Source organism: Salvelinus namaycush, chromosome 18 (genome assembly GCF_016432855.1).
Source record: "Salvelinus namaycush isolate Seneca chromosome 18, SaNama_1.0, whole genome shotgun sequence".
In the NCBI taxonomy this organism is placed as follows: Eukaryota; Metazoa; Chordata; class Actinopteri; order Salmoniformes; family Salmonidae; genus Salvelinus; species Salvelinus namaycush.
In genome coordinates, this window is record NC_052324.1 from 20,314,503 (window position 1) to 20,339,637 (window position 25,135).

Sequence of the window (25,135 nt, forward strand, 5' to 3'; positions counted from 1 at the left end):
TTATTTTTGAACCAGTGACCACCATTTCCCTCATACAGCGCAACACATCTCCTTGGCATAGAGTTGATAAGGTTGTTGATTGTGGCCTGTGGAATGTTGTCCCACTCCTCTTCAATGGCTGTGCGAAGTTGCTGGATTTTGGCGGGAACTGGAACACGCTGTCGTACAGGTCGACCCAGAGCATCCCAAACATGCTCAATGGGTGACATGTCTGGTGAGTATGCAGACCATGGAAGAACTGGGACATTTTCATCTTCCAGGAATTGTGCACAGGCCATTGTGACATGTGGCTGTGCATTATCATTCTGAAACATGAGGTGATGGCACGACAGTGGGCCTCAGGATCTCGTCACGGTATCTCTGTGCATTCAAATTGCCATTGATAAAATGCATATGTGTTCGTTGTCCGTAGCTTATGCCTGCCCATGTCATAACCCTACCGCCACCATGGGGCACTGTTCACAGCGTTGACATCAGCAAACCGCTCTCCCACACATCTGCCATCTGCTCAGTAAAGTTGATACCGGGATTCATCTGTGAAGAGCACACTTCTCCAGCATGCCAGTGGCCATCGAAAGTGCGCATTTGCCCACTGAAGTCGCAGGTGAAGAAGCTGGATGTGGAGGTCCTGGGCTGGCGTCGTTACACATGGTTTGCGGTTGTGAGGCCGGTTGGACATACTACCAAATTCTCTAAAACGATGTTGGAAGCGGCTTATGGTATATACATTTACATTAAATTCTCTGGCAACAGCTCTGGTGGACATTCCTGCAGTCTGCATGCCAATTGCACGCTCCCTCAACTTGAGACATCTGTGGCATTGTGTTGTGTGACAAAACTGTACATTTTAGTGGCCTTTTATTGTCCCCAGCACAAGGTACACCTGTGTAATGATCATGCTGTTTAATCAGCTTCTTGATATAAGGAAAAATGCTCACTTCCAGGGATGAAAACAAGTTTGTGCACCACATTTTAGAGAAATATGCTTTTTGTGCATGTGGAACATTTCTGGGATGTTTTATTTCAGATCATGAAACATGGGACCAACACTTTACATGTCGTGTTCAGTGTACTTAAAGCTATTGCAAGGCCTGAAACTGGTTGTCTAGAAATGATCAACAACCAATTTCACAGAACTTTAAGAATTTTGAAAATAATAATGGGCAAATGTTGCACAATCCAGTTGTGGAAAGCTCTTAGAGACGTACCCAGAAAGACTCACAGCTGTAATCACTGCCGAAGTATTGACTCAGGGGTGTGAATACTTTTGTAAATTAGATGTCTATATTTCATTTTCAATACATTTGCTAAAATGTAAAAAAACATGTTTTCACTTCGTCATTGTGTGTAGATGGGTGAGGGGAAAAACATATATTTAATCCTATTTGAATTCAGGCTGTAACACACAACAAGATGTGGAATGAGTCAAGGAGTATGAATACTTTCTGAAGACACTGAACCTCCTTTCAAATTGACTTGAATGAAAGCCCCATGGAAGCAGCTATTAGTGCTTCTCTAAAGTGTGCATCATGAAATGGATATGTGGTAGCTACATTTTCGTCATGTTAGATTTTTGTTGTCACGTCGTAGCCTTATTATGGGAGAGGAAGACATTTGTCCGAATCCTATTTTTAAATCTGCATGTCCAATTTGAACTTTCATGCAAGATCCTATTGACACACAAGCAATGTTTATTGTGAAGTCTAAAGAGTTATGTTAAATTAGGGTTTGGTCTTATTTTGGTATCTTGCGTTGAGCTGGTGTAGTAGGAGGGACCTCGGCTGTGGTATCCTCTCCATAAAGCTGTTGAGAACAGTGTGTGAAAGTCATGCTTAGGCTGATGGAGGGAGCATGCAGCACAGCCCTGGCTGCATCTGGACTCAGCAAGCTACCCTGCCTGGCAAACTGAGTGTTACAGTCACTGACAGTCACTCTTTTATTAAAGGGCACAATAAACCTCACCCTGAAATACTAATTGTAGCCAAAATAAGATTCTGAAAGCCACGCTGCACAGTTGTCAGCTCAGGGTGCCACACTCTTGTTGTTGGGAACTGTGTGTGGGTGGGGGGGTGCTCAATTTGCCAGACACTCCTCAATCATGAAAATAAGCAGGCGAGCCACCCTACAGCTGTTGTCTGACATGGCCTGCCCAGTAGTATCACTGAACCTCGAGTCTGACCGACAGATCAATCATTGTCTAATCTCATTGCAACTCCCCTCCAAGTCTCCGACCACTACCTTGTATCCTTTTCCCTCTCGCTCTCATCCAACACTTCCCACTCTGCCCCTACTCGGATGGTATCGCGCCGTCCCAACCTTCGCTCTCTCTCCCCCGCTACTCTCTCCTCTTCCATCCTATCATCTCTTCCCTCTGCTCAAACCTTCTCCAACCTATCTCCCGATTCTGCCTCCTCAACCCTCCTCTCCTCCCTTTCTGCATCCTTTGACTCTCTATGTCCCCTATCCTCCAGGCCGGCTCGGTCCTCCCCTCCTGCTCCGTGGCTCGACGACTCATTGCGAGCTCACAGAACAGGGCTCCGGGCAGCCGAGCGGAAATGGAGGAGAACTCGCCTCCATGCGGACCTGGCATCCTTTCACTCCCTCCTCTCTACATTTTCCTCTTCTGTCTCTGCTGCTAAAGCCACTTTCTACCACTCTAAATTCCAAGCATCTGCCTCTAACCCTAGGAAGCTCTTTGCCACCTTCTCCTCCCTCCTGAATCCTCCTCCTCCCCCCCCCCCCTCCTCCCTCTCTGCGGATGACTTCGTCAACCATTTTGAAAAGAAGGTCGACGACATCCGATCCTCGTTTGCTAAGTCAAACGACACCGCTGGTTCTGCTCACACTGCCCTACCCTGTGCTTTGACCTCTTTCTCCCCTCTCTCCCCAGATGAAATCTCGCGTCTTGTGACGGCCGGCCGCCCAACAACCTGCCCGCTTGACCCTATCCCCTCCTCTCTTCTCCAGACCATTTCCGGAGACCTTCTCCCTTACCTCACCTCGCTCATCAACTCATCCTTGACCGCTGGCCACGTCCCTTCCGTCTTCAAGAGAGCGAGAGTTGCACCCCTTCTGAAAAAACCTACACTCGATCCCTCCGATGTCAACAACTACAGACCAGTATCCCTTCTTTCTTTTCTCTCCAAAACTCTTGAACGTGCCGTCCTTGGCCAGCTCTCCTGCTATCTCTCTCAGAATGACCTTCTTGATCCAAATCAGTCAGGTTTCAAGACTAATCATTCAACTGAGACTGCTCTTCTCTGTGTCACGGAGGCGCTCCGCACTGCTAAAGCTAAGTCTCTCTCCTCTGCTCTCATCCTTCTAGACCTATCGGCTGCCTTTGATACTGTGAACCATCAGATCCTCCTCTCCACCCTCTCCGAGTTGGGCATCTCCGGCGCGGCCCACGCTTGGATTGCGTCCTACCTGACAGGTCGCTCCTACCAGGTGGCGTGGCGAGAATCTGTCTCCGCACCACGTGCTCTCACCACTGGTGTCCCCCAGGGCTCTGTTCTAGGCCCTCTCCTATTCTCGCTATACACCAAGTCACTTGGCTCTGTCATAACCTCACATGGTCTCTCCTATCATTGCTATGCAGACGACACACAATTAATCTTCTCCTTTCCCCCTTCTGATAACCAGGTGGCGAATCGCATCTCTGCATGTCTGGCAGACATATCAGTGTGGATGACGGATCACCACCTCAAGCTGAACCTCGGCAAGACGGAGCTGCTCTTCCTCCCGGGGAAGGACTGCCCGTTCCATGATCTCGCCATCACGGTTGACAACTCCATTGTGTCCTCCTCCCAGAGCGCTAAGAACCTTGGCGTGATCCTGGACAACACCCTGTCGTTCTCAACTAACATCAAGGCGGTGGCCCGTTCCTGTAGGTTCATGCTCTACAACATTCGCAGAGTACGACCCTGCCTCACACAGGAAGCGGCGCAGGTCCTAATCCAGGCACTTGTCATCTCCCGTCTGGATTACTGCAACTCGCTGTTGGCTGGGCTCCCTGCCTGTGCCATTAAACCCCTACAACTCATCCAGAACGCCGCAGCCCGTCTGGTGTTCAACCTTCCCAAGTTCTCTCACGTCACCCCGCTCCTCCGCTCTCTCCACTGGCTTCCAGTTGAAGCTCGCATCCGCTACAAGACCATGGTGCTTGCCTACGGAGCTGTGAGGGGAACGGCACCTCCGTACCTTCAGGCTCTGATCAGGCCCTACACCCAAACAAGGGCACTGCGTTCATCCACCTCTGGCCTGCTCGCCTCCCTACCACTGAGGAAGTACAGTTCCCGCTCAGCCCAGTCAAAACTGTTCGCTGCTCTGGCACCCCAATGGTGGAACAAACTCCCTCACGACGCCAGGTCAGCAGAGTCAATCACCACCTTCCGGAGACACCTGAAACCCCACCTCTTCAAGGAATACCTAGGATAGGATAAAGTAATCCTTCTAACCCCCCCCCCCCCCCCCCTTAAAAGATTTAGATGCACTATTGTAAAGTGGCTGTTCCACTGGATATCATAAGGTGAATGCACCAATTTGTAAGTCGCTCTGGATAAGAGCGTCTGCTAAATGACTTAAATGTAAATGTAAATTGTCGGTAATATGTGTTGTGCCTTTTGTGGCAGACAGAGGGGACAGTCATTGCTGTTCTGTGGTCCCTCAGTGACAGAATGGCCAAATGACTGGATGGGAAATGATAGCATAGGCCTACAGTACAGTGTGGCTAGATCAGACATGAGATGGTAGGCTACATGATGGGACTTGGTCTTCAGTGGGTGGCCAGGCCACCTGAAATGAGTTTTCTGTAGGTCACTCTGTCCTATAGTGTAATGTAGGTCTGACTGGCCTAGTTTTCCTCTGAGTTCGGCTGGTGTGTTATCAACTGGGCCACCATTAAGTGTAGCCTAACCCATATTCTGCTGTTTTGACATGTTCCAGCTCAGTTGGGAGTGACTGTTGCATAATTTATTGCGCTGATCAATGCCAAGGTTTCTGTTTGACTGGTAAGCCTTCTAATAACTGATCATGTCAGCACAATAATCCTGTTGCACCAATTCCAAATGTTGTTCATCGAATAATGTTTTAATGCCGTAACTGAACAGGTTTAATTTGAACGGACTGGTAATGTTAATGTCTCATTTTAGGGATATCAACATAGAAGAGAATAATTTGTTTCTAGTTGAGCGTTTCAATCAATCATGACATTTTTTCTACTTTTGTTGTATTTTTGTGTGATTTCCACGCTGTAATTTCCATGTCTTCTTTGTACATTGAAACATGATATTAGGCTACAAATAAATCAACCATGACAATGAATCCCCAGTGGAAACACAGCTGTAGATGGACAATAATATGATTGATTAGATATGGCATAGATATAAAGGCAACTGCCAAAATAATGTAAATGAGGAATACAAAGTGTATTGAAAACAGGTGCTTCCACACAGGTAATTAAGCACTTAACATACCATCATGCTTAGGTTCAAGTATAAAAATGCTGGGCAGGATATTATTTTGGCTACCATGTCTATGCCCTCATAGGATGATAATGGCCCCATCCACTTGGCACGAGTGGTCAGTGAATGTCCGTCTCAGGTACCAGATCGCAACCCAATTGAAAACTCATATAGGACATTCTGGAGTGGTGCCTGAGACAGCGTTTTCCACCACCATCAACAAAACACCATATGATGGAATTTCTCGTAGAAGAATGGTGTTTCATCTCTCCAATAGAGTTCCAGCAACTTGTAGAATCTATGCCAAGGAGCATTGAAGCTGTTTTGGCTTGTGGTGGCCCAACGCCCTATTAAGACACTGTTGATGTTTCCTTTATTTTGTCAGGTACCTGTAGATATAACCTACAGTGCATTCTAAAAGTATTCAGACCCCTTGACTTCCACATTTTGTTACAGCCTTATTATAAAATTGATCAAATCGCCCCCCAGACTTGTCCCGAAGTCTCTCCTGCGTTGTCTTGGCTGTGTGCTTAGGGTCGTTGTCCTGTTGGAAAGTGACCCCTTTGCCCCATGTGCCTTTTGACTGAGGAGTGGCCTCCGTCTGGCCACTACCATAAAGGCCTGATTGGTGGAGTGCTGCAGAGACGGCCAGCTCTAGGAAGTCTTGGTGGTTCCAAACTTCTTCCATTTTACAATGATGTAGGCTAACGTGTTCTTGGGGAGCTTCAATGCTGCACACATTTTTTTGGTACCCTTCCCCAGATCTGTGCCTAGACACAATCCCGACTCAGATTCTTCCCTTTAAAATGCATGCCAAACAAAAACCAATGATCGCAAAGTTAAACCATACAACTCTATGCACAAGGACTACTTAACAATTTTCCTTGTGCGTAGAGTTTTATGGTTTGTTTAACTTTGCCGTCATTGGTTTTTGTTTGGCATGCATTTTAAAGGGAAGAATCTGAGTTTCAGCATCACTCTGTTATTGTGGAATTGCCCAGTAATAAAGGCGTCAGTCCTCTGGTCTGCTCCCTCAGGCTGTGCTCTGCTGTACTGTGCAGGGCTTACTGCTCTGATTTGCTCTGTGATCCTGCAGAGTCAGTGTGCTTGCTAAGGCATGGTGTTGCCCCCACACGTATGTGCTTACATATTCATCCGCCCACACATGCACTCTACTGCAAGCTCCAGACAAAATGGATGTCATCTTACTGGATCCTAATTCAGAGGAATTACATTGTTTTCTAGTCTTTAACATTTTAAATAAATCTTGTGGCTTTTATCCTCACTTTAAACCGTTGTCTTCATTGCACCGAGATGCTAGCTAAGTGTGTTTGTGGCTATAAAAAACGAGTTCTTGAGCCCAGTACTTGTATAAACTATAGTGTTAATTTTTCAGATTGCTTTTGTACAGTAGTAGAACGTTGGGTATGTTTTGTTAGCCTAGGAGAACTAGCTGGTGTGAGCAGGCAGGGGGGGAGAAGTGTGAAGGCCGAGGAATATGTTGTAATATATGGACTATTTTGATGTGGTTCTTTCTCTGAGGTCCTATCTGGCATTGTAGCAGTTACTCCTCTGCAATACCGTCTGTCTACCCTCCCTGCTGGAGAGCTCATGTCAGCAGATTTGTATGTTTTTTTAACACTAACAACAGGAAGCAGGAAAAACAAGGTGTTTGCATTAGTGATGGAAGTTCGACTCTCTTTTTACTGACTCTGATCTTTTCGACTCGTTCAGTCAAAAGAACAAATCTTTTGACAAATTTTGTTCAGTTGATTCCGTAATGCCCAGAGCACACAGGACCCCTTACCAGCGAAGGATGAACTGAAAACGCAAGAGTCTTGTTCACATGTTGTTCACCATAAGGGGCTTAATGGAGCTGTCATTTGTGACTGACTTGTAGAAGTGTGCTTCAAACAATGTACATTTTATTGATTTATAGGCATACAACTAAGACTATTTCTTGATACATCTTGAAATGGCGTCTAGTTGTGGCTGCAACCGGACTAGATTGTTAACAACATTTGGCGGAATGCATTGCTTGACTGCGGTGAGGGTGATGAGCACAATATCGTTCAAACTGCAGCACCCAAAACAATTAGTTCTCGAGTTAGTTTGTTGAGCAAAGGCTGTGTGTATGTTTTGGTTCTACAAAGATGTATCCATGATATAACATTAAATAATCAATTAAATGCGTTCATTCTTGCACCATGCAATCCATAATCAGTTCTTAAACATGTCATGTTTCTTCTCTACGAACGGCACATCACTAGTTTCCATAGCATGTTTGTGGGCCAGCAGGAGATCGAGAGGAAGGGGAGGAGGCGAGGCTTGTTAGTGTGCTACTGTGTTACACTGGCCTTGTGGCCACTAGTACCCTCCTGATGCAGGCATGCTTTCTTTTTAGTCCTGCAGATGTGTGCATTCGTTTGTATTGGCCTACACACTCATTCCTCTCTTTACTTACTCCTTCTCTATCCTCCCGCCTACAGCTCCATCTTACTCTTCCTCGCTCTCTTTTCCTGTTGCTCTCTTGCTGTTGCGTGAGCGTGCTATACCCCTCCTTGTTGCTGCTCTCACTAGCGCTCTTCCTCCCTCTCCCTGTTGCTCTTGCTCTCTTTCCTCAGTGCTCTCTCTCCCTTCTGTTTGTGTATTGTGTGGGTGTGTGCTTATGGGTGGGAGTAAGTCGACCTGTCTCTGATTGGATGGGTACAGTCTAAAGGGGTGGGCACTAGGATGTGTATAGAGTGCGAGTGGAGGGAAAGAACCCTAGCAGGCTGGGGTCAGGGGAGAGAGAGTGCGTGGGTGTTTATGTTTTGAGATGGCATGGTTTGAAAAAGAGAGAGGAGCGAGTCAGCCCGTCTGTCACTGGCATGCTGAGTCTCTGGGCCCTGACGCCAGCACCGTTTCTCCTCTCCTCGTCCAGGCGGCTGCCCTCCTCCTCTCCTTCTCCAGCTCTGCCGTGCACAGCTCTTCTTCTCTCCTGCTCTCTCCTGCAGCTTTCGCAGCCCCAGCGCCTGCCTACAATCCACCCCCCGCTATCTGAGTGTGAGTTGCTCTGTGGGTGGGTGGGTGGGGGGGGGGCTGCCAGGGGCTCTGGTGCTGCTACAGCCAGCAGGAAACCATCCAAAAGAATACACACAGACACGAGTGGAGTAGCTTTCGTTGGTGATGGTGAGTGTGTCTCTCTCTCTCTCGTTTCGTGCCTTTTCTCTCGCTCTCTTTCTTTCTCACTCTCTCTGTTTACTGGGGAAAGCGCACATGGTTGTATATTCTTGTTTATGTGAGTGGAATTCTTCCACAGTTTGTAGAGTTAGTGTAGTAATTCTACAAGGCATGGGGGGGTGAGTCATTTGAGTTGGCCTATGGAGAAGGAGGAAGAGTTGTGTTGAGCCCCCTGCTTGCAACAGAGATTGCTTACTCTACGCATGTCTTTTCTCAAGAATAGCATGGTGTTGTACAGAGAGAGAGAGTGATAAAGAAAATATTGATGGAGTGATATGGAAAACTCATTGTAAGAAAGCGCGTAGTAAAAGTAATTTCCTGTTGCTATTTCAGTGTTTCCCCCTAACTGTTGGTTTTGCTGTTCTGCAGGGTGTGAAGGTTTGATAGGAGCTAACGATGTGAGATGTTTGTTTGAGCCTGAGGTGATGTGTTCTGACATCATAAAGTAGGCATGTGGAGGGGATTAATGGGTTATGGCTTGGCTAGGGGGAGTGAGGGGAGCTGGGGAGGGAGTGAGTGGAGGGGAGGTACTCAACAAGCAGAAAATAAAAGCCAAACAAGGCAACAAACATGTCGTCCCCCACGAATAATGCAGCACCCCCCTTAGGCCAATCAGTGTAATTTTGTAAATGGCGGCTCTCTATGGCAAGACTCATTCATTCACCCAAATTTCCCTCAAAATCAGGCCAGTGGGTCTGAGATATTGTGTAGGTTAGCTAGACTACTATCCCACAAATTTCGTCACTGAGTCAAACAGATCAAGAGATAAACATGTGCCTGTTATAGCGCCACCGGGTGGTCAATGTTCTTGCACATGTCTTGACAGTGTTTGCAACATGTACCAAATTGTGTTACTATAAGAATATCCTTTACTGGTTTTATATGCATTTATGTGCCAGAACACGCCAACGTGAATGTTTATTGGTCAATAGCGGCCATGTTGTTTCAGGTACTAGTCTGGAAAATATTGCATTGAGACCTTTGTCCATTGATGACCACGTAGCAAGTTTCGTGCAGGTCGGTCATTCGCTGCCAGAGTAGCATTTTAAAAGTTTTTCTCAAAATGGCCGAAAATCCACCTAATGTGTCCTTGAGGCAAATGTGTTCCTTGTGAAGAGAGGGGTGTAACGGTCGTCTTGTGGTGATTGAGTGGACCAAGGCGCAGCGGGTGATGAATACATAATGAATTTAATTGGCAAGACGAACACTGACACGAAATACACTTGAATAAACTATAAAACAACAAACGACGTTAAACAGACCTGAACATGAGAACTACATAACGAAGAACGCACGAACAGGGAAAACGAATGAACGAACGAGACAGTACCGTGTGGTGCAACAAAACACAGACACAGCGACAATCACCCACAAACAAACAGTGAGAACAGCCTACCTTAATATGGTTCTCAATCAGAGGAAACGTCAAACACCTGCCTCTAATTGAGAACCATATCAGGCAACACATTTAACCCAACATAGAAACACATAACATAGAATGCCCACCCCAACTCACGCCCTGACCAACTAAACACATACAAAAACAATGGAAAACAGGTCAGGAACGTGACAGAACCCCCCCCTCAAGGTGCGAACTCCGGGCGCACAACCAAAGTCTAGGGGAGGGTCTGGGTGGGCATCTGTCCACGGTGGCGGCTCCGGACGTGGTCCCCACCCCACCATAGTCAATCCCCGCTTCCGTAGCCTCCTCCAAATGGCCACCCTCCAAATTAACCCCACCGGACTAAGGGGCAACACCGGAATGAGGGGCAGCTCCGGACTGAGGGGCAGCTCCGGACTGAGGGGCAGCTCCGGACTGAGGGGCAGCTCCGGACTGAGGGGCAGCACCGGACTGGCTGGCTCTGGCGGATCCTGGCTGGCTGGCTCTGGCGGATCCTGGCTGGCTGGCGGCTCTGGCGGATCCTGGCTGGCTGGCGGCTCTGGCTGCTCATGGCTGGCTGGCGGCTCTGGCTGCTCATGGCTGGCTGGCGGCTCTGGCTGCTCATGGCTGGCTGGCGGCTCTGGCTGCTCATGGCTGGCTGGCGGCTCTGGCTGCTCATGGCTGGCTGGCGGCTCTGGCTGCTCATGGCTGGCTGGCGGCTCTGGCTGCTCCTGTCTGGCGGAAGGCTCTGGCTGCTCCTGTCTGGCGGAAGGCTCTGGCTGCTCCTGTCTGGCGGAAGGCTCTGGCTGCTCCTGTCTGGCGGAAGGCTCTGGCTGCTCCTGTCTGGCGGACGGCTCTAGCGGCTCCTGTCTGGCGGACGGCTCTGAAGGCTCAGGACAGACGGGCGGCTTTGAAGGCTCAGTACAGACGGGCGGCTTTGAATGCTCAGGACAGACGGGCAGTTCAGGCGGCGCTGGGCAGACGGACAGCTCAGACGGCGTTGGGCAGACGGGCAGTTCAGACGGCGTTGGGCAGACGGGCAGTTCAGGCGCCGCTGGGCAGACGGCAGACTCTGGCCGGCTGAGGCACACTGTAGGCCTGGTGCGTGGTGCCGGAACTGGAGGTACCGGGCTAAGGACACGCACCTTCAGGCTAGTGCGGGGAGCAGCAACAGGACGCACAGGACTCTGGAGGCGCACAGGAGGCTTGGTGCGTGGTGTAGGCACTGGTGGTAATGGGCTGGAGACACGCACCATAGGGCTAGTGCGTGGAGGAGGAACAGGGCTCTGGAGACGCACAGGAGGCCTGGTGCGTGGTGCCGGCACTGGTGGTAATGGGCTGGAGACACGCACCACAGGGCTAGTGCGTGGAGGAGGAACAGGGCTCTGGAGACGCACAGGAAGCCTGGTGCGTGGTGTAAGCACTGGTGGTACTGGGCTGGGGCGGGGAGGTGGCGCCGGATATACCAGACCATGCAGGCGTACTGGCTCCCTTGAGCACTGAGCCTGCCCAACCTTACCTGGTTGTATGCTCCCCGTAGCCCGACCAGTGCAGGGAGGTGGAATAACCCGCACTGGGCTATGTAGGCGAACCGGGGACACCATGCGTAAGGCTGGTGCCATGTATGCCGGCCCGAGGAGACGCACTGGTGGCCAGATGCGTTGGGCTGGCTTCATGACATCCGGCTCAATACTCAATCTAGCCCTGCCAGTGCGGGGAGGTGGAATAACCCGCACCGGGCTAAGCACACGTACAGGAGAGACCGTGCGCTTTACCGCATAACACGGTGTCTGCCCGTACTCTCGCTCTCCACGGTAAGCTCGGGGAGTTGGCGCAGGTCTCCTACCTGACTTCGCCACACTCCCTTGTAGCCCCCCCCCAAGAAATTTTTGGGCTTGACTCACAGGCTTCCGTGCTAGCCGCGTACCCTCATAACGCCGGTTCCTCTCTCCGGTTGCCTCTGCTCTCCTAACTGCCTCCAGCTGTTCCCATGGGAGGCGATCTCTTCCAGCCAGGATCTCCTCCCATGTGTAGCAACCCTTGCCGTCCAAAACTTCCTCCCATGTCCATTCCTCCTTCTTGCGCTGTTGCTGCTGCCCGTTAACCCGCTGCTTGATCCTTCGTTGGTGGGTGATTCTGTAACGGTCGTCTTGTGGTGATTGAGTGGACCAAGGCGCAGCGGGTGATGAATACATAATGAATTTAATTGGCAAGACGAACACTGACACGAAATACACTTGAATAAACTATAAAACAACAAACGACGTTAAACAGACCTGAACATGAGAACTACATAAAACGAAGAACGCACGAACAGGGAAAACGAATGAACGAACGAGACAGTACCGTGTGGTGCAACAAAACACAGACACAGCGACAATCACCCACAAACAAACAGTGAGAACAGCCTACCTTAATATGGTTCTCAATCAGAGGAAACGTCAAACACCTGCCTCTAATTGAGAACCATATCAGGCAACACATTTAACCCAACATAGAAACACATAACATAGAATGCCCACCCCAACTCACGCCCTGACCAACTAAACACATACAAAAACAATGGAAAACAGGTCAGGAACGTGACAAGGGGCCTATGTACATAATGTCATGTCTTTAGGTCAAACGGTGTTAGGGGCGTGAGCTTTCAAGGTTAGCATTCTCAATTGCTTGTTATTGCACCACAAGCTGGCCAATCAGTGTAATTTTGTAAATGCCGGGTCTCTATGGCAAGATGCATCATTCACCCAAATTTAGTCAAAATCTGAGATATTGCGTGTGACGAACGTGCTAGTGTACGGAGATGGATCCACGATTTTATCGTGGAGGGGACGGACAATGATTGCAAAAATGACTGAACAGTAGTTGGCTGTAATATTTATTGAGAGGGTTATGAATTAGACTATTCATTTTGATATTGTAGGCTTCTACTGACTTAATTGATTGGTAGTGTAACCCATGGTAATGTAACACACATGAGGCATAACTAGCCTCCTCAGGAAACATGATCAATCCCGGACGACTCTGAAAAGCATGGTCCCACTATGGAGATGAATATGGTCTCTTGCATCACAGTGGTGGTGTTATTTGATAGGCTACCTGCTACACTATAACATAGTGTGGTATTGTGGATTGAGAGTCCCAGGCAGGGAGGGGTAGAGCGGTTCCATCTGAGAGGAGGGTTGGTGTGGGCCAGGCTGATCTATGCATGCTTTGACTCCTAGCATCAAGGGAGAATAGACCTTTAACGGTCTGTCTTTCATTTTCTTGTTTTATCTATCTTCTTAAATCTGGAATTTAAATCTGGAATTGACGCACTAACAAAGCGGTTACCCTGCCTGTGTTTTGGTCAAAAGCTGAGGGATGGAAGGACTGACCATGTATGCAAGGACTGACCATCCACGATAGCAAAGTTATAGTTTTAACCATGTTTTGAGGCTATACAGTGTTTGTTTACATTTACTTTGTTTGCAAACATTGGAGTATAACAAGCTTATATTTTGGGTTATGGGGTACAACAGTTGAACTAAGCTCATGAGGCATTTATAAGTTATATTCTTCAAGAATTAATGTGTGTGTATATGTATGTAAATGTGTGTGTGTGTGTGTGTGTGTGTACACTGCTCAAAAAAATAAAGGGAACACTAAAATAACACATCCTAGATCTGAATGAATGAAATATTCTTATTAAATACTTTTTTCTTTACATAGTTGAATGTGCTGACAACAAAATCACACAAAAATTATCAATGGAAATCCAATTTATCAACCCATGGAGGTCTGGATTTGGAGTCACACTCAAAATTAAAGTGGAAAACCACACTACAGGCTGATCCAACTTTGATGTAATGTCCTTAAAACAAGTCAAAATGAGGCTCAGTAGTGTGTGTGGCCTCCACGTGCCTGTATGACCTCCCTACAACGCCTGGGCATGCTCCTGATGAGGTGGCGGATGGTCTCCTGAGGGATCTCCTCCCAGACCTGGACTAAAGCATCCGCCAACTCCTGGACAGTCTGTGGTGCAACGTGGCGTTGGTGGATGGAGCAAGACATGATGTCCCAGATGTGCTCAATTGGATTCAGGTCTGGGGAACGGGCGGGCCAGTCTATAGCATCAATGCCTTCCTCTTGCAGGAACTGCTGACACACTCCAGCCACATATGGTCTAGCATTGTCTTGCATTAGGAGGAACCCAGGGCCAACCGCACCAGCATAGGGTCTCACAAGGGGTCTGAGGATCTCATCTCGGTACCTAATGGCAGTCAGGCTACCTCTGGCGAGCACATGGAGGGCTGTGCGGCCCCCCAAAGAAATGCCACCCCACACCATGACTGACCCACCGCCAAACCGGTCATGCTGGAGGATGTTGCAGGCAGCAGAACTTCTCCACGGCGTCTCCAGACTCTGTCACGTCTGTCACATGTGCTCATGTGCTCAGTGTGAACCTGCTTTCATCTGTGAAGAGCACAGGGCGCCAGTGGCGAATTTGCCAATCTTGGTGTTCTCTGGCAAATGCCAAACGTCCTGCACGGTGTTGGGCTGTAAGCACAACCCCCACCTGTGGACGTCGGGCCCTCATACCACCCGCATGGAGTCTGTTTCTGACCGTTTGAGCAGACACATGCACATTTGTGGCCTGCTGGAGGTCATTTTGCAGGGCTCTGGCAGTGCTCCACCTGCTCCTCCTTGCACAAAGGCGGAGGTAGCGGTCCTGCTGCTGGGTTGTTGCCCTCCTACGGCCTCCTCCACGTCTCCTGATGTACTGGCCTGTCTCCTGGTAGCGCCTCCATGCTCTGGACACTACGCTGACAGACACAGCAAACCTTCTTGCCACAGCTCGCATTGATGTGCCATCCTGGATGAACTGCACTACCTGAGCCACTTGTGTGGGTTGTAGACTCCGTCTCATGCTACCACTAGAGTGAAAGCACCGCCAGCATTCAAAAGTGACCAAAACATCAGCCAGGAAGCATAGGAACTGAGAAGTGGTCTGTGGTCACCACCTGCAGAACCACTCCTTTATTGGGGGTGTCTTGCTAATTGCCTATAATTTCCACCTGTTGTCTATTCCATTTGCACAACAGCATGTGAAATTTATTGTCAATCAGTGTTGCTTCCTAAGTGGACAGTTTGATTTCACAGAAGTATGATTGACTTGGAGTTACATTGTGTTGTTTAAGTGTTCCCTTTATTTTTTTGAGCAGTGTGTGTGTATATATATATATATATATATATATATATATATATATACACACACACATACATACACACACATATACATACATATACAGTGGGGAGAACAAGTATTTGATACTTCCTACTTACAAAGCATGTAGAGGTCTGTAATTTTTATCATAGGTACACTTCAATTGTGAGAGACAGAATCTAAAACAAAAATCCAGAAAATCACATTGTATGATTTTTAAGTAATTAATTTGCATTTTATTGCATGACATAAGTATTTGATCACCTACCAACCAGTAAGAATTCCAGCTCTCACAGACCTGTTAGTTTTTCTTTAAGAAGCCCTCCTGTTCTCCACTCATTACCTGTATTAACTGCACCTGTTTGAACTCGTTACCTGTATAAAAGACACCTGTCCACACACTCAATCATACAGACTCCAACCTCTCCACAATGGCCAAGACCAGAGAGCTGTGTAAGGACATCAGGGATAAAATTGTAGACCTACACAAGGCTGTGATGGGCTACAGGACAATAGGCAAGCAGCTTGGTGAGAAGGCAACAACTGTTGGCGCAATTATTCGAAAATGGAAGAAGTTCAAGATGACGGTCAATCACCCTCGGTCTGGGGCTCCATGCAAGATCTCAACTCGTGGGGCATCAATGATCATGAGGAAGGTGAGGGATCAGCCCAGAACTACACGGCAGGACCTGGTCAATGACCTGAAGAGAGCTGGGACCACAGTCTCAAAGAAAACCATTAGTAACACACTACGCCGTCATGGATTAAAATCCTGCAGCGCACGCAAGGTCCCCCTGCTCAAGCCAGCGCATGTCCAGGCCCGTCTGAAGTTTGCCAATGACCATCTGGATGATCCAGAGGAGGAATGGGAGAAGGTCATGTGGTCTGATGAGACGAAAATAGAGCTTTTTGGTCTAAACTCCACTTGCCGTGTTTGGAGGAAGAAGAAGGATGAGTACAACCCCAAGAACACCATCCCAACCGTGAAGCATGGAGGTGGAAACATCATTCTTTGGGGATGCCTTTCTGCAAAGGGGACAGAACGACTGCACCATATTGAGGGGAGGATGGATGGGGCCATGTATCGCGAGATCTTGGCCAACAACCTCCTTCCCTCAGTAAGAGCATTGAAGATGGGTCGTGGCTGGGTCTTCCAGCATGACAACAACCCGAAACACACAGCCAGGGCAACTAAGGAGTGGCTCCGTAAGAAGCATCTCAAGGTCCTGGAGTGGCCTAGCCAGTCTCCAGACCTGTACCCAATAGAAAATCTTTGGAGGGAGCTGAAAGTCTGTATTGCCCAGCGACAGCCCCGAAACCTGAAGGATCTAGAGAAGGTCTGTATGGAGGAGTGGGCCAAAATCCCTGCTGCAGTGTGTGCAAACCTGGTCAAGAACTACAGGAAACGTATGATCTCTGTAATTGCAAACAAAGGTTTCTGTACCAAATATTAAGTTCTGCTTTTCTGATGTATCAAATACTTATGTCATGCAATAAAATGCAAATTAATTACTTAAAAATCATACAATGTGATTTTCTGGATTTTTGTTATAGATTCCGTCTCTCACAGTTGAAGTGTACCTATGATAAAAATTACAGACCTCTACATGCTTCGTAAGTAGGAAAACCTGCAAAATCGGCAGTGTATCAAATACTTGTTCTCCCCACTGTGTGTGTGTATGTGTATATATATATATATATATGATGTAGCAACTAAGGATTCTAGCTCCAAGGTTGGCTGCCAGGGACAAAACATAAGCAGAAGGCAAATTCTTTCGTGTCTGCCTGAATTATTGATGCAGTCATTATTATGTTGCGATGTTTAATGCCTGATCAAATGATACATTGTGAATTCCCTGTGATAGAGCTTGTGTTGTGCGTGGGCCAGGGGTGTAAACGCATCTCCATCTCTCACAGACCGTGAGAACAATACAACATTTACCCCTGAACAGCTTGTAAACAATTGCCGCAGAGAGCAACAAATAAGTAGCAAATCTTGACTTCCATTAGAAGAAGAAAAATGTCATGTTGATAATCAGCGGTGCGGCATATGATTTCATTTTTGAAACTGGTTGTAATTCATTTGAGTCAAATATTTGTTTTCACTTCTACCAAGGAGGATTCATCAACATCAACAGGCGCACAAACAAGACCACCTCGATTATGTCTCATCTTGCTAAATTATTCCTTGCGCACCTTACGCATAGAAGTAGGACTATAGGCTATCAAAGTATTTCTGATTGACTTAACGCACCACCACTAAAGTAATGTTTTCTTCACCTCCAATGACAAACAGTCTGTTTTTACATCCATTGAGAATGACAGTTCCTCAATGTTTTTGTAAAATCTTTCCGGCTCTCTCCTTTCGATAACCACTTACCTTGAAAAGGATAAATGTCATGGTCTGATCCAGTGGAAATGTAATAAAATAGGCCTACCTGATTTTATTTCTTATTGGTGCTTGGCTTGGACTGAAATAGGTTCCGGTACTCATTTTGGGTGCTAGTAGTATTTATATTTAGGTGCAGGAGTCCATAATACTTTTGAGCTAATATTCTATAGGAGGTGCCGGTACTCAGCTCCAGTGAGCTCCTGCCCATCTTAAGCACTGCTTCTCATCCCTTGCGCAAATAGCCTACAGTTGTATCTGTCACAGGCTCACTGGTACAGGAAACTCTTGAGGGCCCAGAATATTTTATACAATAAAGTTCGCTAGCGTGAGCTTTGGGCCGGACCCAAGTTAATAGTTGATACAATGTTTCAAGTCCGTTGCAGACAGGCCATGCGTAGCCAATGTGATTTATAGGATATTTATTTTTATCAGGATATTTTCTACCTGCTGGCTGCAATGGTTTTTATTTGTTGGATTTATGTAGGCTATTTTTACATCGTTGGAAATGGCAATAGAAGAAACTGTTCCACGAAAATGTGCTGATGAAATCCTGGTTGAGAATGAAACGACTGAACAACGAAACAGCACAGCAAGTAAGTGAAAGAAATAGGTTTTGATTATGTTTTACTGGTAATGGGGACATATGTAAATGCCAACAAAATAACTTTGTTGTGTGTGTGTCTCAACTATTTAACTGTACTAGAGTGTTTAAAAGGCCGCTAAAATTGTAAATATCGGTATCGGGTTTTTTGGCAAAGAAAATTGGCCAAAAATGTCATATCGGTGCATCCCTAATTAAAACACATAGGATGTGTCTACATATGGAAAAATACAGACTACTTTCGGTCGACAATGTTTTTTTTTGTACAGCCCTAGTTCACACCCTCTTAAACCTTAGCCCCACCCATGTGAGGCCATCTGCTAAACAGAGTGAGTAAGGTAGTGTAGTAAACAACCAAAGACTTCAAGACTAAAAGTGGTGAAAGTAGAAGCCTACAATAAGGAAAAACTCCAGATAAAATACACTTGGCCACCTTGGCCTATATTCTAATGTGACTTTGGTGCAGATCATGTTGTTCTTCACATTACAGTCTCTGGTAAACACACTATATCAAATAAAATTAAGTGTATTTGTCACATGCAGAGGATACAGAAGGTGTAAAGGTGAAATGGTTATTTACATATTTACATAGTAGCAATATAAAAAACTATTAAGTGTCCAGATAAAAATATTTTTATAATGATTAGATGATGCTTACCCAGACACACTTGTCTAAATGAATGGGTCATGTGAAAGAAATGCTATAGCCACCACCCAGCCACGTCTAGCTAAGTGGATGGGTCACTATTGTCTAGACATGTACACATGTTCATGAAATACAATAGATGGCCGTAATCACCCCCAGACACACCTGGCTAACTTGATGGGTCACGGAATCATCTAGCGAAGTGGAGTCTGTTGTTAAGACATGTAGCTAACTAGCTAAACAATGAACCAGGCATAATCACAACCCATACTACTAGCAATAAAAATGGATTGTCATAGCTAGCCACCATGTATGAAATGCAGTAGTATCAATCAAACTAGGTTCAATGTTAGCTAGCTGGAACCCCTTTAACTCCATTTTACTTGTACAGCTTGTTTGGCCCATGTTGTGTCAACTCACTCGGGTTGACACTGACCTTGTGCAGAAAGTAGTCCAACAACTTTTTCCCACTGATATTTGTCGATAAATTCAGGGCAGCAATGTTGTTGTGAGCAGTAGCCTCGGTTTTGCAGTTCTACATGGCTAACGTTATATCTTTCAAAAAAGCTGCGGTAGCAAGGATTATCTACACATACCAAGCAGCTCATGTTGAGCAGAAGCATTTCGCTACACTCGCAATAACATCTGCTAACCATGTGTATGTGACCAATAAAATGTGATTTGATTTGAGAAGCATGCTACATGGCAGACCAATCCCAACTCCTCTCTCGGCATGGCCAGCCCATCCATTATCTCAGCCAGTCATGGCTAGCGGGAAGGTTCCTGTCTTTTTACGTGGCTAAACCAACTAGGCTCGTCATTTCACAATATTATTCGTATTTACAGATGGCAAACAAGTTTGTTATTAAGTCGCATGAAAGTTCACATGGTCCAGAATGCATTTCTGCCCAAAACCACATTTTGATATTAAATTTTAAAAATCAAATGCTTCCTTAAACGTGTCACATTTTAATAAGAAATCTATAGGACAAATACATTATTTTAAGGATCTTTTTCTCAAATTTGAAACTCTACCCCACTCTTGATGCCTGAGTGACACATTAACGTTATGTTCCATGTTCCAAGCCAAAGCTCAAATTTTCCCTCACTTTTCCACCTAAAAAAGATGCTTCAAAATCATTGTATATCTGCTTTATCTGTTGTGCTACAGCATAATCTGTGCAAAGCCATGGCTTCACATCTGCCTAAACAGATTTACTGTGCCCATGGGGGAACTCTCCCCCCCCCACCCCCCTTAGATCTGTTTATCCAAGTGAGCAGAGCCCGGCTCACCCCCTCACCAGCCATACTAGTCCTAGACTTGGTAAACTGTGCATTTGGTAAACTGTGCATTGAAAGTTTAAAGGGAAGATTGCAGACTTAGGTTGCTGTTAAACATTCTGATTTGTTTGATCCTTCTAACTAAAAGTCCCAATACAACTCTCTCACTTCTCTATCACAACTCTATCACTTTGCATTTGTATTTTTTATATTTTATCTGAATTTTGAAAAGCGTTCGTAAATGTGATGTAAAGAGGAGCACTACACGAGCAGGAGTGAAGACAATGTCTACAAGACGGTGAAAACCCACGTATTGAGTCTGAGTTTTTTTTTTGTAAAAGAAAAAGAGCCAATTTATCATCTGACCATATCCTGTGATTTCTTTATTCTGTATTAGCATAGCCGCTTTTACACCCCTGGTTTACCTCTACTAGCTAACCCTTATCAGCGTTGAAACACATTACTTATTAGCAGTTCAGCACATCAGCATTTCCCGTACTGTTAAACAAAATCAAGATAAACCGTTGCCATCCATAGTATACATTGAATGTCTATAACCAAACTGGCTAAAACTCTGTTGTTGGCCGATGGTATTTATAGCTAGCTACATGCTAACCGCTAGTGCTACTACTAGCAGCAGTAAATCCAGGTATAATGGTTAACACAAACATGGGCTATTACGATATTCTGCAAGTTATATCAGCCAATGAAGATCAGGCAGTTCAGCCAAAATAAAAACATAACTTGAATTAAACAATGACATTTAATAAAATTGGTATTTGACCATTTTATTTGGTTTAGTATTCTGTTGGAGTTTTTGTTTCTTGCTTGCTATCTAGCTAGTTTATTCCATCCCCAAACACCATGCAAGCTCTGTGTGAGTGGGCCAGTTGGTTTTGCATGGCCGGGTGAACTTAGATAGCTGGCTATGTTTTTTTTAAACGTTGTTTTTTTAAATCATCTACTAGCAACATGACAAAAGTCTTTGGGCACTAGTACCTACCCACCTGATTCACCGAAGCCGCCCGCCCTCGAGCTGTTGTAACACCAGTGCTGTCACTGGACTTGGAGCCTACATTGACTGTGGGAACAGAACCGTTTTTTAACCTCCGCTTCATGGGCTGCGGTTCAATCTCGTTATTTTCACCCCATCAGCTCTCGCCCTCCACTTTCCCTTGGGGGAATCCCCGTCGAAACCGGATGCAGTTTGATTGCCATCTTAAGTGGCAGTCAAATTCACAAAAGTTGCCCCCTCGGCCCTTGATTTAGCTCGAGAGCGAATGAGCAACTTTGATCACTTGCGGGTTTGGTACGACCGACAATTCAATGCAAACTGTAATCACGTGTCAAACTCCGGTGGCCACAAAGTATAACATTTTATCAACATGCTAGTAAAAAAAAAAAATAATGACTGATTTTAGCAGTGGCAAATGGGAATATGACGCTCAGTGGCTCAGACTGATAGTGAGGAGCCTATAAAACGTAGCTAGGTAGCTTCCTAAACACATTTTGGGGGATTTGGGAAATGTATTGGAATAAATGACTAAACTATGAAACTAGCTAGCCAGCTATGGCTGTAGCTAGATACCTGACAGGAGTGATGGCTACGTTAGCTTGCTAGGTACATCAATAGCTTTAGGTTGGTTGTTTTTAGGCTCAACTTCCAAGATTTCCACCAAGGACGTTGCCTCTCCGATCATCACTCTCCCTCACTTGGGAAAGGGACATTTAAGGTACACTCTGATGTGACGATGTAAAACGTCCTTCAAGGGTTGAGGGCCGAGGGCTGTCTACTTCACATTTGGACCATAGCCATTTTGGAGCCACTTCCACTGTTGGTAGCCATCTTAATCATTTGGGACAAAGTGAACCCTGCATATAACTGAAACGCCATGGGTTCCCCTGACCCAGTCTGCCCGCCTCATCTTCAAGAAGCAGTCACACATTCTTCCCATCTTCTCGCATTTCGGCCAAACATGCATGCCGGTAAACAGTATTGCAGTGCTGGCCGTTCCCTCTTTGACATCAAAGCCGCAATGTATTGTTGGTATATGAGTTTTTGATAAATGTAATTCAAATTGTGAAAATAGAAGTGTAGAATATATTTTTTATATAAACTTTTGCATAAAGACCATTTATATTGAATATCATCAATATGTTTTTAGATTTGTGGAAATATATTGTGCAACATGCCCTTTTAAAGCTCTACCTGATTGCACTACATACCATATAGTGATGGAGGGGGAAATCAATACAGTAACATATATTATATGGGTATTTGACTCTCAAGTATCGATTTGTAGCATTTTTTTTTGTAGCGTTAGCTACTGCTAGTTGGCTGTACCTGCGCCAAAACTCAGGTATTTTTCATTCTCATCTTTTTAAATAGTGAGCCAACATGTTTTCAGTGCTTTTGTTCCCCCTGACTAATCAAAACTATTTTTTTCATCGTCTCTTGTATATAGCAATACATATGGAATCGTGAGAATCACAATACATATTGTATCGCCACCTAAGTATTGTGATATCGTATCGTGAGGTCCCTGGCAATTCCCAGCACAAATAACATACACTACATGGTCAAAAGTATGTGGACACCTGTCTCATTCCAAATTCATTCCAAACCCTCCTTTGCTGCTAGATCAGCCTCCATTCTTCTTGGGAGGATTTCCACTAGATGTTGGAACATTGCTGCGGGGGCTTGCTTCCATTCAGCCACAAGCATTAATGAGGTTGTGCATGGATGTCAGGAGATTAGGCCCGGCTCACAGTCTGCGTTCCAATTCATCCCAAAGGTGTTCGATGGGGTTGAGGTCAGGGCTCTGTGCAGGCCAGTCAAGTTCTTCAACACCGGGCTCGAAACCATTTCTGTATGAACCTCGCTTTGTGCACGGGGGCATTGTCATGTGTAACAGTATAACTTTAGTCCGTCCCCTCGCCCATACCCGGGCTCGAACCAGGGACCCTCTGCACATATCAACAACAGTCACCCACGAAGCGTCGTTACCCATCGCTCCACAAAGGCCGCGGCCCTTGCAGAGCAAGGGGCAACACTACTTCTAGGTTTCAGAACAAGTGACGTAACTGATTGAAACGCTATTAGCGCTTACCCGCTAACTAGCTAGCCATTTCACATCCGTTACACTCACCCCCCTTTCAACCTCCTCCTTTTCCGCAGCAACCAGTGATCCGGGTCAACAGCATCAATGTAACAGTATAACTTTAGTACGTCCCCTCGCCCCGACACGGGCGCGAACCAGGGACCCTCTGCACACATCAACAACGGTCGCCCACGAAGCATCGTTACCCATCGCTCCACAAAGGCCACGGCTCTTGCAGAGCAAGGGGCAACACTACTTCTAGGTTTCAGAGCAAGTGACGTAACTGATTGAAACGCTATTAGCGCGTACCCGCTAACTAGCTAGCCATTTCACATCCGTTACACATGCTGAAACAGGAAAGGGTTTTCCCAAACTGTTGCCACAAAGTTGGTAGCACAGAATTGTCTAGAATGTCATTGTATGCTGTAGCGTTTAGATTTCCCTTCACTGGAACTAAGGGGCCTAACTCGAACCAAGAAAAACGGCACCAGACCATTATTCCTCCTCCACCAAACTTTACAGTTGGCACTATGCATTCGGGCAGGTGGCGTTCTCCTGGCATCCGCCAAACCCTGATTCGTTCGTCGAACTGCCAGATGGTGAAGCATGATTCATCACTCCAGAGAATGCATTTCCACTGCTCCACAGAGTCCAATGGTGGTGAGCTTTACACCACTCTAGCCGATGCTTGACATTGCGCACGGTGATCTTAGGCTTGTGTACGGCTGCTTGGCAATGGAAACCCATTTCATGAAGCTCCTGACGAACAGTTCTTGTGCTGACGTTGCTTCCAGAGTAGTGAGTGTTGCAATCAAGGACAGACAATTTTTATGCGCTACGCACTTCAGCACCTATTCTGTGAGCTTGTGTGGCCTACCATTTTGCGGCTGAGCTATTGTTGCTCCTAGACGTTTCCACTTCGCAATAACAGCACCTGCAGTTGACCGGGGAAGCTCCAGCGGGGCAGAAATTTTACAAACTGACTTGTTGGAAAGGTGTCATTTTTTTATTTGATTTAACCTTTAATTAGGCCAGTCAGTTAAGAACAAATTCTTATTTACAATGACGGCCAAGCCCTAACCCGGACGACGCTGGGCCAATTGTGTGTCGCCCTATGGGACTCCCAATCACGGCCGGTTGTGATACAGCCTGAAATCGAACCAGGGTCTGTAGTGACGCCTCTAGCACCGAGATGCAGTACCTTAGACTGCTGCGCCACTCGGTAGCATCCTATGACGGTGCCACGTTGAAGGTCACTGAGCCCTTCCCTACGGGCCATTCTACTGCCAATGTTTGTAAATGGAGATTTTATGTCTGTGCTCAATTTTATGCACCTGTTAGCAACGGGTGTGACTGAATTAGTTAAATCCACTCATTTGAAGAGGTGTCCACATACATCCATCCAGCAGAGCTCTGATCTACAAAAGTATCACATCACATCGCCTGTCCTATTTCATCCAGATTGTCCTGATCATTATTGAAGGATGTTCATTAATATTGATAAATGGCTTTTGTCTCTTGACTGCACGAGGCAGACTGACTCAGGAATGCAATTTAATTTCATAAGTCTGTTATGTTTAGCATTTCTTTCCTGCCTGGCTTCTCACCAAAGGCTGTGAAAATGTCAACAGACAATGTGGACCTGTTTGGTAGGATGAGGAAGAGGATCCCAGGTGTAGGGGCGGGCCAGTTGCTTCTGTGGAGGCATATCATGTGTTTTTGTTTCATCATGATATTCCCAGCTTCTCCTCCCTTTCGCATACACCTCTAAGCTGCTCATTGCAAAGTGTTTTTTTTTTAAAAATTGCACATAGACCATAATCTGTGCTCAGCTCACATAGTC

The 25,135-nt window shown here is 46.3% G+C and overlaps 1 protein-coding gene and 1 pseudogene across 2 annotated transcripts in view; both read left to right on the plus strand.

Moving 5' to 3' along the window:
- Positions 1 to 2,938, plus strand: part of LOC120062864 — a 47,476-nt pseudogene extending 44,538 nt beyond the window's left edge.
- A 1,398-nt stretch (positions 2,939 to 4,336) lies between these two features.
- Positions 4,337 to 25,135, plus strand: part of LOC120063210 (calcineurin-binding protein cabin-1-like) — a 55,307-nt gene continuing 34,508 nt past the window's right edge. Inside the window, exon 1 of one of the 2 annotated variants that reach the window (XM_039013431.1) lies at positions 4,337 to 4,367. In XM_039013431.1, coding sequence (XP_038869359.1) covers positions 4,338 to 4,367 — 30 coding nt within the window. In that variant the 5' untranslated portion in view covers position 4,337. Of the gene's footprint in view, positions 4,368 to 8,545; positions 8,634 to 25,135 lie in introns of those variants that run through there. The other variant, XM_039013432.1, reaches the window with a different exon arrangement.